This window comes from Equus caballus, chromosome 30 (genome assembly GCF_041296265.1).
Source record: "Equus caballus isolate H_3958 breed thoroughbred chromosome 30, TB-T2T, whole genome shotgun sequence".
NCBI classification, from domain to species: Eukaryota; Metazoa; Chordata; class Mammalia; order Perissodactyla; family Equidae; genus Equus; species Equus caballus.
Genome location: NC_091713.1, coordinates 20964354 through 20977985, shown reverse-complemented (window position 1 = coordinate 20977985; position 13632 = coordinate 20964354). Strand labels below are relative to the sequence as shown.

Sequence of the window (13632 nt, the reverse complement as noted above, 5' to 3'; positions counted from 1 at the left end):
CATCTACCCAGAGTAGGAAAGCTCCTGCCGTGAACTCTAATTTACATGAAGCTGCCTGGCTTATCACAGCCTACTCATGATTATCTAGAACTAGTCAAACAAGACTTTGCAGATCTGGTATGTGAAAAACAGCTGGTGTCATAATTTCAATAATGCACCATGATAATATTATACAAGAGGATCACTAGTAGTATCACATAAAGAGCAAACAATCCTTAACTTTGAAGATGGATAATCACTTTGGAAGAGAGTGACAAGCCCAAAGGCTCAAAATTTCCAAGTAGCACTCCCATTGACTATGCGTAATTTTAGGAAAATCACTTAACTTTTCCGAGACCTTTTATACCAGCAAAATGGAGATAACAGTAGCTGCCTTCACCTCCCTCACTACACTGTTATCAAGCATATAAAATGATGTAAATGAAATCACTTAGTAACCAATAAAAACCCTACATGAATGCAATTGTAGTATTAAAATGACTAACAAAATTTATAAGCAAATTTGGCGTAAAACATTAATGTTGCAATTTTATAATCAGTTTCAAGAATAAAAATTATCCCAAGAAAAACATTCCTTGGAAAGTTCTAAAACATTATAGCATGAAATAAAAAATGATGAAAGTGTTTTAAAAAAAACCTTTATCTTAATGATAAAGAGCTCTGCCATGAATACTGTGCGGAGGATAAAATTTTATACAACTTAAGTTTACGTTCATCTTTATCAATATTCATTAAGCTTCATATCATCAACAAAGATTACAAATATCACAAAATAAAAGCTGAGACTCAACTCTGGAAGCTGTCTCTAATGTCTCAATGAGATCTCTCCTGTGCTCCAAGGCCCATCCTCACCTGTTTCACTAGTAGGACGGACGGCAATTGGTTCGGCCAGCTCTGTTTTACCAGATCTTGTAACCCACGCAACCTAGTAAGATAAAATAATTTTTTATACACTTTTAACAGCATTTTAGAGAAACAGCACAAACGCAGCAAATCTGTATTTCAATTTTGCTATATTAATTAAGGCAAGCTAAAATAATCGCTGCTGTTCACTGCAAGAAAAGATGGATACTTACTCTCCTTATAAATGTTCAGGGAAAAGTAAAAGCCAGGTAATTAATGGAACAAACAGAATTATAACTTCCTCTGAAGGTAGAAATATAATTTTTTTTCAAAAAATGGCTTTACATTTCTCTGAATTAGTTGTTATAATTTGTCTTTTAAATTACTATTCAGGTGTGAACCGAAAAATATACGTCTGAGTTTATGAGAGAAAACTGCAAAAATAAAGCAAGCTAACTTACCTCAGGGGCAAAGTCAGCAATGTGAGTCTTCTCTTTCTCTAATGCACCTTGAGACACAAACATGGGGAAATAGCAGTTTTCAACACCAAGTTTCTTGATCTCAGCATCAAAAAAGTCCTTGATGGATTCCCAAATGGAGTATGCCCAGGGACGAAGAATATAGCAGCCACTTACATCATAGTATTCAATCATTTCTGACTTTGTGATGACCTTTTTAAAAGAAAAATACAGTCTTTCAAGCTTAAATTTAACAAAAATTATAGTACAAGTGCCAAGAGTATGATAACCAAGCTTCAAATCTGGAGGCTTCCACTGTTGGTACATGCTCTTAATGTGCATACAGAACAGACTTTTCTATCCTGAGAAACACCGGGCTCTAAACTCTTCAGACAACTTGAATTCTAATCTTGCTTCTGCTATTTTCTACCTTTGTAACTTCAAACTAATCCCTTTACCTCACCATAGAAAGAAATCAAATAATGACTATCTCATAGGGCTACTTTTTGATTCAATACTTGATGTGAACATGCTTTGAAAACTGTGACATGTTAAATGACTATACTATGTATTATTAAAGGCATGATACATTATTACTTTATATCTGGACCTTAGAATCTAAGTATAAAGTAGCCTTTGAGAAATTTAAAACATAAAAATCAACTGAATGCATACTCACTTGAGAATACCACTCTGAAAGATTTTCTTCTTTTTTTGCCTCAAGACCCAATCTGCAGATACGAAAAATAAAATATAAATCCCTCATTCAGCAATTGCTTCTAGGCTGAATGAAAATAAACCTCTAAAGTTCAAAATAGGTTAGTTTTTCTCCAGTATGAGTTATTTCTATATCGCTTCTATATTCATTCTCAAGATAACATTTTTAACCTAGAAGACAGTTCAGTTATCTCTTAAAAGGAGATGAGAGACTGTCCACAAAAAACTAGGAAAGCCAAGCCTAACAAAAGCTATGATTTTAATGCAGAGATCTCTTTTACAAAGTTCTTTATAAAGTAATATATTTATAACAGAGAGCCTATTCACATACTATTTTTCACTAAAAAAGAAGAATCTTTTGCTGATCTCAATCCAGGCAAAATTATAGGTAGTAAGATGAGTGTCTCACTAAAATTAAAATGTAAAAGGTAATAACGACAAATATATGTGTATACAGGTGTGCAAAAATAGGTATACATATCCTTTATATTCTAGAAGTTCTTCTTTTAACTGCAATAAATAAAAGTTGCAGAGGTAGATGCTTCCAAAATAATTTAGGTCTGCAACAAAAAACTATTCCAGGCAATAATCCTTTCCTTGAGACACCAACATTACTCACGGAACTGTGGTCTTAGGATCCACATGGGAAAATCTACCCATTAGTTATGTTTTACAAAAGCTGTATCTTTTTCGAGTTCACAAATAAGGCTTTACTGGATTAAAACCCTAATGGACTTGCATTTGCATTCTCAACTATTTCACTTTGACACATCTCAACAAAATGCCTCTATGAAACCTGGCCCTTTCACACGCAGTCATAAGGTCAAAGGCGAGACGTTCTATTCCCTCCACTGTTCTATAAATCTGATCACCCAGTCAACAGACAAGAATAATAACTGTTGTACTCTCTTGTTTAAGGAGACATTGTGTGTATGAGGTGAGAGATGGGAAGTAGAATTTGAAATTCAGCTAAACAAATCTAAAACCAAAGTATCTCATAATAGTAGTTGCTAATAACTTTTTCTTCTTATTAAGCCATTACAGAAACCCAGCACAAAGTTCACTCTAATTTTGGGATGGGGATTATAAGTAGGAAATGCCATTATTCAACCAGATTAGAAGATCCTGAAACACCATCTATTCCACTGTTTTGTCTTTAAAACAGCTTTGTTTTATATTTAAGCTACCAATTTTAAAATCCTATTGAGAATGAAGTTCTCATTTAGTCCCAATAAAAGATTTTCATTAGAAAAATCTGTTTAAGGTACAAAACAATGTATATAGTTAGGCTACCAATTGTGTTAAAAAGGAGGAACAAAAAGAACATTTATACATATTTGTATTTACTTGCGTAATCAAATGAAAATCTCTCAAGAGATACAGAGATACAGAAGGAACTAACAACCGTGGCTACCAATTCATTAGGGCAGCAGGGGAACTGGGAAAATGGAATAAGCATAGGAGGGAGACTTCACTGAACGTTTTATATTCTGAGATTCTTGAAACAAGCAAATGAACGTTACCAATTTTAATTAATTAACTAAAAGCTATCTGCTGACATTATAGCTTTAGCATTTTCCAATGTAACATGATAGTCAAACTAACCACAATTCATTTTTTAGAAAAATAATTTAAGAACTGAATTCATTCAAAACTCTGCTTCACTTCAGATGAAGTTTCCATGTTTCATTACCTGGTCTGTTTCTTAGGCCCTTGCCCTTCTCCTGTTCCATCTGATGACAGCCCACTTCCTTGGTTTCTAAAGGGGTCTTTCTTTTGGCCATCATTTTGTTTCTGAGACTTATTCTGCTTTTCAGATTTATTTTCTTTTTCTTTCTTCCTCTTATCTCTGTCCTCAACCCCAGTGGCAGAGACAGGCTTGTACTCTACTCCTGTCAGAGCCTTGTACTGAGCCTTCAGCTGGAGGAGTTCTTGCACAGCTGTATCCACTTGATCCTTTAGTTTAACAAAAGAGGAAGGAGAGAAGATAGGATTTAATTCCAATCACTATCTAAGCACACTTAAACAAATACAATGTCCAAAGCTTTACAAGCAGATTTGAAAACATAATTAAAGGCAGAGGGGTACAAGGTAGGGATGGAGAACGTTAAAAATATTAACTGCTAAAATAAGTAAAAGAATATGATAAACAACAACAGAATTACACTAAAGAGTGAAAAGAAAACAGTACAGTCCATAACAGCACTGTCCCAACAGTAGTCACTACCCACATGTAGCTATTTAGATTTAAATTAAACAAAATTAAAAATTCAGTTCCTCAGTCAGAAAAGTCACATTTCAAGTGCTCAACAGCCACCTGTAGCTAGTGACTACAGTATTGGACAGAACTGTTATAGAACATTTCCATCATCACAGAAAGTTCTGTTAAAAAGCACTAGTATATAACATGTATTTTCTTGTCATTTAAGAGTCAATAACTACGTAAGTTAAACATTTCACAATTATAAAGATGATAGTAATTAAATTTCTATATTATTGGTTAAACTTCAAAACTTATGATGACTTATTGTTTTCCACTCATATGCATCTGCACCAAAAAATCCTACTCCTACAAAGATAATGCAATTAGCACAAACTACACCAGAGCTCAAAATAAAACGTGCCGTTTGAGATGGACAGGGCTTTGGGAGAAAAGAGTATGTATTAAGGGCCTACAATGAGCAGGTCCAGTCAGGGTCCAGGTCCCTATTCTCAAGGATCTTACAGACTAGAGAGAAATAATTTAACAATTAAAATACAGTGTGTTTACTATGTCAGAGAAAGGCAGTGCCATATAAGAATGTTCACTCATATCTAGTTTGGGGGAGAAAGAACCAATGAGGGTTTCTCTGAAAGGCATGGTCCCAGAGTTGAGAACTGAAATATGAGTAGAAGTTAGCCAGATTCGATGGGGCAGACTGTGTTCTAGGCAATAATGTAATGTAATAAAATAATTTTCTAGCCTGTAATGTAAAAAACAAAAAAGCACAGAAACAAAATACCATACTAACCTTAGAGGCTTTTTCAGCTTTAAGTTTTCTAACTACTTCTCCCTGAGAAGCCACTTTGTCAAAAAGTACTTTGGCTTCCGGTGTTTCTGGACCACAAGGCTCAGAGCTTCTGGTTGGACTTGAATCTGAACTTTGAGATAATGGGGGCTGACCAGGTATATACTCCTTCCCAGTTTTTTCTTTATATTGAGCTTTCAGGGAGAGTAAGCTTTCTACAGCTTCATTTACTTTAGCCTGAGATAAAAGAGAAAAAAAGATAAGTATTTAATACTTTCTGAAATTTCTGAAAACTTCAATGTCATTAAAAATCGTTAATTACCACCAAAGTATTCCTGTAAATAAGTTCATCATGGAGAAACTCCAGCACAAAGGAGTTAAAATAAGATCAAATGGCAAAGAAAAGAAAGCGGGAGTAGCCACACTTATATCAGACAAAACAGACTTTAAAACAAAAGCTGTAACAAGAGAGAAAGAAGGGCACTACATGATGATAAAGGGAACAATCCAACAAGAGGATATAACACCTGTAAATATCTATGCACCCAACATAGGAGCACCTAAATATATAAAGCAATTATTAACAGACATAAGAGGAGAAATAGACAGTAACACAATAACAGTAGCAGACTTTAACACTCCACTTACACCAATGAACAGATCACCCAAACAGATTAATAAGGAAACATTGGCCTTAAACACCACATTAGGCCAGATGGACTTAGTAGCTATATATAGAACATTCCATCCAAAAAACCACAGAATACACATTCTTTTCAAATGCACACGGAACATTCTCCAGGATTGATCACATTCAGGCCACAAAACAAGTCTCAATAAATTTAACAAGATCAAAATAATACAAAGCATCTTTTCTGACCACAGAGGTATGAAACTAGAAACCAACTACAGGAAGAAAACCAGAAAAGCCACAAAAATGTGGAGATTAAACAAAATGCTACTGAGTAACGACTGTGTCAATGAAGAAATCAGAGACATCAAAAAACACCTGTAGACAAATGAAAATGAAAATACAACATGCCAATATCTATGGGATAGAGCAAAAGCGGTTCTAAGAGGAAAGTTTATAGCACTTCAGGCCCATCTCAACAAAGAAGAAAAATCCCAAATAAACAATCTAATAGTGCACCTAAAGGAACTGGAAAAAGAAGAACAAACAAAGCCCAAAATCAGCAGAAGGAAGGAAATAATAAAAATCAGAGCAGAAAGAAACAAAACAGAGACTGAAAAAAAATAGAAAAAATTAATGAAACCAAGAGCTGGTTCTTTGAAAAGGTAAACAAAATTGACAAACCTTTAGCTAGACTCACCAAGAAAAAAAGAGAGAAAGCTCAAAGAAAAAAACGGAAGAGGAGAAATTACAACAGACAACTCAGAAATACAAAAGATTATAAGAGAATACTATGAAAAGCTATATGCCAACAAATTGGATAATCTAGAAGAAATGGATAAATTCTTGGAATCATACCACCTTCTAAAAGTGGATCAAGAAGAAATAGAGAACTTGAATAGACCAATCACCAGTAATCAAAAACCTCTCAAAAAATACAAGTCCAGGACCAGACAGCTTCCCTGGTGAATTCTACCAAACATTCAAAGAAGACTTAATACCTATCCTTCTCAAACTCTTTCAAAAAATTGAAGAGGAGGGGAGGCTTCCTAACTTATTCTACGAAGCCAACATTATCCTGATACCAAAACCAGACAAGGATGACACAAAAAAAGAAAATTACAGGCCAATATCACTGATGAATATCGATGCAAAAATCCTCACCAAAATATCAGCAAATTGAATACAACAATACATTAAAAAGATCATACATCATGATCAAGTGGGTTTCATTCCAGGGATGCAGGGATGGTACAACATCCACAAATCAATCAACACAGTACACCACATTAACAAAACAAAGACTAAAAATCACATGATCATCTCCATAGATGCAGAGAAAGCATTTGACAAGATACAGCATTCATTTATGACAAAAACTCTAAATAAAATGGGTATAGACGGAAAATACCTCAACATAATAAAGGTCTTATATGACAAACCCACAGCTAATATTCCCAATGGAGAAAAACTGAAAGCTCTCTCTCTAAGAACAGGAACCAGACAAGGATGCCCACTTTCACCACTATTATTTAACATAGTATTGGAAGTCCTAGCCAGAGCAATCAGGCAAGTAAAAGAAAGAAAAGGGATCCAAATTGGAAAAGAATTGAAATTGTCACTATCTGCAGGTGACATGATTTTATATATAGAAAACCCTACAGAATCCACTAAAAAACTTCTAGAAATAATAAATGAATACAGTCAAGTGGTGGGATACAAAAATCAGTTGCATTCCTATACACTAATGACAAAGTAGCAGAAAGAGAAATTAACAATATAATCCCAGGGCTGGCCCTGTGGTCGAGTGGTTAAGTTGGTGCGCTCTGCTTCAGCAGCCCGGGGTTTCACTGGTTCAGATCCTGGGCACGGACATGGCACCGCTCATCGAACCATGCTGAGGTGGCGTCCCACATGCCACAACTGGAGGGACCCACAACTAAAAATATACAACTATGTACCAGGGGGCTTTGGGAGAAAAGGAAAAATAAAATCTTTAAAAAAAAAAAAAAGAATACAATCCCAGTTACAATTGCAAGAAAAGGAATAAAATACCTAGGAATAACTTAACCAAAGAGGGGAAAGATGTGTACACCAAAAACTATAAAACATTGTTGAAAGAAATTGAAGATGACAGAAAGAAATGGAAAGATATTCCATGCTCTTGGATTAGAAGAATTAACAAAGTTAAAATGTCCATACTTCCTAAAGCAATCTACAGATTCAATGCAATTCCGATCAAAGTTCCAACAACATTTTTCACAGAAAGAGGACAAAGAATCCTAAAATTTATATGGAACAACAAAAGACCCCAAATAGCCAAAGGAATTCTGAGGAAAAAGAACAAAGCTGGAGGTATCACACTCTCTGATTTCAACATATACTACAAAGCCACAGTAACCAAAACAGCATGGTACTGGCACAAAAACAGACACACAGATCAATGGCACAGAACCAAGAGCCCAGAAATAAACCCACACACCTACGGACGCTAATTTTCGACAAGGGAGCCAAGACTACACAATGGAGAAAGGAGAGTCTCTTCAATAAATGGTGTTGGGAAAACTAGACAGCCACACGTAAAAGAATGAAAGCAGACCATTATCTTACACTACACACAACAATCAATTTAAAATGGATTAAAGACTTGAATGTAAGACCTGAAACCATGAAACTTCTAGAAGATATAGGCAGCATACTCTTTGCCATCAGTCTTAGCAGCATATTTTCAAGCACCATGTTGGACCCAGCAAGAGAATCAAAAGAAAAAATAAACAATGGTACTACATCAAACTAAAAAGCTTCTGCACAGCAAAGGAAACCATCAACAAAACAAAAACACAACCTAACAATTGGGAGAAGATATTTACAAACAACGTATCAGATAAGAGGTTAACATCCAAAACATACAAAGAACTCATACGTCTCAACAACAAAAAAACTAACAACCCAATTAAAAAATGGGCAAAAGATCTGAACAGCCATTTCTCCAAAGATATACAGATGGCTAACAGGCACATGAAAACATATTCAACATCATTAACTACCAGGGAAATGCAAATCAAAACTACAATGAGATATCACCTCACTCTGGTCACAATGGCTATAATTAACAAGATAGGAAACAACAAGTGTTGGAGAAGGTGTGGAGAGAAGTGAACCCTCATACAGTGCTGGTGGGAGTGCAAACTGGTGCAGCCACGATGGAAAACAGTATGGAGCATTCTCAGAAAATTAAGAATAGATCTACCATATTTACCATATCTACCAAAATTAAGAATAGATCCAGCTATTTCACTGCTGGGTATTTATCCAAAGAACTTGAAAACACTAATGCATAAAGATACATGCACCCCTCTGTTCATCGCAGCCTTACTCACGATAGCCAAGACTTGGAAGCAACCTAGGTGCCAATCAAAGGATGAATGGATAAAGAAGGTGTGGTATATATACAAAATGGACTACTACTCAGCCATAAGAAATGATGAAATCATGCCATTTGTGACAACGTGGATGGACCTTGAGGATATTATGCCAAGTGAAATAAGTCAGAGGAAGAAAGTCAAATACCATATGATCTCACTCATAAGTAGAAGATAAAAACAACAACACACACACACACAGCAACACAGATTGGATTGGTGGTTACCAAAGAGCACGGGGGGGAGAGGCAAGGGTAAAGAAGCAATTAGTCATACATGCGTGGTGATGGATTATAATTAGTCTTTGGGTAGTGAACATGATGTAATCTACACAGAATTCGACATATATTACGATGTACATCTGAAAGTTATATATTATAATCCAATGTTACTGCAATAAAGTAAAGATCAAAGCTAAAGAAACTTTAAAATATAAATCATATGCACTCTCCTATATACAAGTCATAAAAATATACATATGCATATAACACTGTAACTTTCCATTTTACATACATAAACAGACAAATAGAACATCCATGCAAAACGTCAGTGTCCAAGCCCTGGGTCTGTAAATTAGTGGAGAGAGAATATATAAAATCAGGATAAAAGATCAGCTCAATGGTTTTCCCTATACAAACCTTATTTTCTTCAGCCTACTAAACATACACTAAATATAGCTTTGACAAAACCCGCAGTTTGGGCCGAACTAAAGAATAGTTATATCACTCTTTGAAAAATTTACAATGAAATGAATAGGTATGTTGAGGTTTTAATTAGATATTTACCGACATATTTCATCCTCTGATACTTCAACATAATCATAATGAAAAAGAATAAAACACTCAGCCCAACTGAGACACTTGGGACTAGCAGAGAAAAACAGCAATGCAGGCAAAGGAGTCAACTGGATGCCTTATCTGAATGGCAGTACTACCCAAGCACAGACCAATATACCTCTGGGAAGCCAAGGCAGCAATCAAAACACAGAGAAAAGTGTCTCCAAATTCCTGATCCAATTTTTCCTGCTACATTATAACAGTGCTCCAGATAGCTAAAATCAGGAAGAATAGGAAAACGGTGACAAAGGACTGCAGGGAGCACTGCATCTATGAGAAATCACATCTTCTTGTCCAGCTACGTTATGATACAGTGTTTTGCTGCCTATTGACATAGAGTCTGTCATACGAGGCACCACACAGAGGGAGTAAGGTAAGAGGAGAAATCACACAAGGAGAAGCAGGTAGCTTGTCTGACGAGATCACAAAATAACGGGAAGCTTAAAAACTACTTGCTAACAGATTTTAAGTTCTTAATGACAAAGACTGCTTTAAACTTATCTCACATATGCTAATACAGACAAGAAAAGTTTACAATAAATAATTGTTCATGCAGATGAATGAGAAGGCTGAACAGCCTACAAAAGAGACTTCAGTAAAGGTTTAAGATGGGAATTTGAGGAAGTAAAAATGATCCTAAAAGTAGGATTGAGAACGGAGGAAAGAGAAGAGAACACATCCGGTTACATTTAGATAAAAAGCACTCAAACAGCTATTTCTGCAGCAGCCACTAGATAAACATTTCTCCATGGGGAAAGAAGGGAACTTTAATAAAAAGAAAAACCTAGAACTTTACTAGTTTAAAGTTTTAAGAAAAGAACCTTTCAAAATGGCCTGAGAGTCTCACTTTTTAGTGAAAAAAGCTTTTTTTAAAAAAGAACTTTTTTCAAAGTTTATTTATTTCTTCTAACTCTATTAATGGTCACCCACCTTTGCTCCTTACTAGCACGTCTGAGAGAACTACACCCACACACAGCAGTGATGATGCTGCCCCACAGCAGAGACTCTCACTTGGTGGGGGTGGGAGGCAAACAGTAATCAAAAGAGGGAATTCTTCCAAGTAGGGAAGTGGGAGTGCCAAGGTCTGTATGATACAAAAGTCTGCTAGGAGCTTCAGCGCACTAAAAGCTTGCAGGTTTTCAAAGAAAGGCATTTTTATTTTTAAGTCAAGTGATCAGAAATCTGTGTTTAGCTTAAATGCCTAACCCTCTAGTAGAAACAGCCCAATTACTGAACCCTGATCCCAGGAGCCAACTCAGCACAGTATGAAGCCCAGACTCGGGAGTCAATCTGGGTTAGAACACTGCTCTGCTGCTCCTAAATTGGGCTTCCTGGTTCATTTCCTAAATCACAATGTATCAGCTACTTTTCTCTGACACAAATTAATTAATATAAATTCCTCAGATTTTCCTAGAAGATCTCAAAGCTCAAGTAAGTCTTGTGAAGTGTCTTGTCTCACAAGACGGATGGATTTATTTTATTTATTTTATATAAAACAAATTTGCGTTAACTTTCGTAAATACAGATATAGCAGGAACCCACTGTACACAAATCCCAAACATGAAGCTCCAAAACCGTCAAGGGAAAGGATGCGTTTGTTTCTTTTGCTGTTCTCTCCCTGCAACCTTTATTTGTTTGGCTAGAGAATTCTTAGGGCTCTTTGAGGTAGGGGTGAGGGGTAGGGGCTATCTAGAACAGCCTGTTTACTAGACTAGGGGTATAACATGTGTTTCCTTTCCTGATAAGCTGTGATTTGGGTTATAAAACCAAAAACAAAGGAGTAAAATAAAAAAGAGCAAATATTCAGAAAACATTTAAGATAAATTACCAGGGGCATAAAATACAATGAGCTTTGAATTAAAAGGTTGCAGCTGCAGAAGTAAAAGGTGATCAGTCCCCTGTCCACAGAGATGGGGTTTGACAAAAACAGACTGTTAATGACAAGATGAAATAATAATAATTTTTATTTAATGTAATAATCACTTGATTTTGCTGCCATTTATAAAAAATTATTAACCGTAAAGGTTCTCAAAACTCTCTCCTCTAGGGAAGGGGGTCAACAAACTTTTTCAATAAAGGGCCAGGGCCAGATAGTAAATATTCTAGGCTTTCTGAGTCTCTGTTGCAACTACTCAATTCTGCAACTGTATCATAAAAACAGCCTTAGACAATAGTAAACTTTAGTTAGTTTACTGTGACTGCTTTAATAAATATCACTTACAAAACACAGATGCACACCACAGTTTGCCGAACCCAGTTCTAGAGTTGAAAATGTCACCAGTATTCCATAAAGCCTTTAACTTACCATTTTTTGACTCTCATTTCAAGCAGTACAATCATTTTATGTTCAAAACATTGCATTGATTGAGATTTCAAACCACTGAAATCTGTTCAAAATCAAAATTTTATTTTTTGAACCTATAACTTTAGGACTTTAAAAGTTAATATTTAAAATTTGAAAAGTGACTTTAACTTTTAAAGCAACTCGGCATTCAGAATTATCGTATCTTTGGTGTATTCTCGGATCTGCACCTCACACTATATCTGCTGGATCCACTGCTTTAATGCAGCAACTCACTGAGCAGGACAAATGGAAGAGGAGACGACGGTGGACTTGAAGGGCAAACTGAAGGGCGACTTCAAGAATTTTATTCCTTTGCCCACCTTTTGCTTACCCTCACCTTTATGCCTAAAAGTTCTTGCACAGAATCACCTATCTAATCCGGAAGCAGAAAACGGGGAAAAAGAAACAAATAAAGAAATAAAAACCTAATTGAAACCTGTAACTATAAAACCTTAGCTGGTCACCTTCCTTACCATTAAAGAACACGTAGTAAAAGAACTACTTTTGTAGGAAATGGAATGATTAAGAGGCTTAGACAAATTATTAATGTTAAACAAGCACAGACTTGCTTAATAGTAATAAACCAGTAAAACCATAACTCTCTGGTGCTTACAATGCAATGTCCCACTACTACCACCTCTAATGGGAAATGAATTGGAATTCACTCAAAATTGGAATCCAGGCTTTGCAAACTTCAGGAAGTTACTTTCATATTCAGTTTCTCACTGGTTACTAAAACCAACAATTTAAAAAAGAATACTATTGATCATGGCTGTTGTGAGGGTTAAATGTAAAAAGAGCAACAGTGTAGAGTACGCAGAGCCAGATGTAGTCTAAATAACATTCTCTAGAACAGAAGAGAGCACTGTTTACTATTGTTAGTATTTAAAGAAAAAATACAAGCAACATTTTGAAACATAGATATGATACATCGTAGGCATTCAATAAATGTAGGTTAAAGTAAACTGAAGTCAGATTCATTTCAATATCACATTTATCATTACCAAAAAGCATCTAGTAAAAGTACCTGCCTAATTACCAAAGAAATTTAGATTTTGTACCCATAGGCTGACTTTCTACAACCTCGACAGTGCAATTTCAGGGAAGCATGTGGCAATTCACTAACCCAACAGGATGGGAGATGTAGTTGGCTGTTGCTCTAAGTGTAATGGTTGCTGCTGTTACTACCCCACACAACTACCCGACCAAGAATCAGCACAGAATCTCAACGTACTCTACAAAGAACGAAGCAGTTTAAAGACCAAAGCCTTTCCTCTCAACTTACATCTAGAAAGGGGTCCACAGTTAGTGTCCGACATACACAGAGTGCAAAACGCTCCTAACCTTACCAGAGGGTAGGAAATATCAAGGAT

The 13632-nt window shown here is 35.8% G+C and overlaps 1 protein-coding gene across 4 annotated transcripts in view; it reads right to left on the bottom strand.

Moving 5' to 3' along the window:
• The window catches only part of EPRS1 (glutamyl-prolyl-tRNA synthetase 1), a 71862-nt gene that overhangs the window by 17020 nt on the left and 41210 nt on the right, over positions 1-13632 (bottom strand). For all 4 annotated transcript variants that reach the window (XM_023632725.2, XM_023632724.2, XM_070255728.1 and 1 more), the window contains 5 exons: positions 5030-5263; positions 3712-3974; positions 1981-2032; positions 1305-1514; positions 853-925 (listed from right to left, as the gene is read on the bottom strand). In XM_023632725.2, the coding sequence (XP_023488493.2) occupies positions 853-925; positions 1305-1514; positions 1981-2032; positions 3712-3974; positions 5030-5263 (832 nt within the window). The remainder of the gene's footprint in view (positions 1-852; positions 926-1304; positions 1515-1980; positions 2033-3711; positions 3975-5029; positions 5264-13632) is intronic.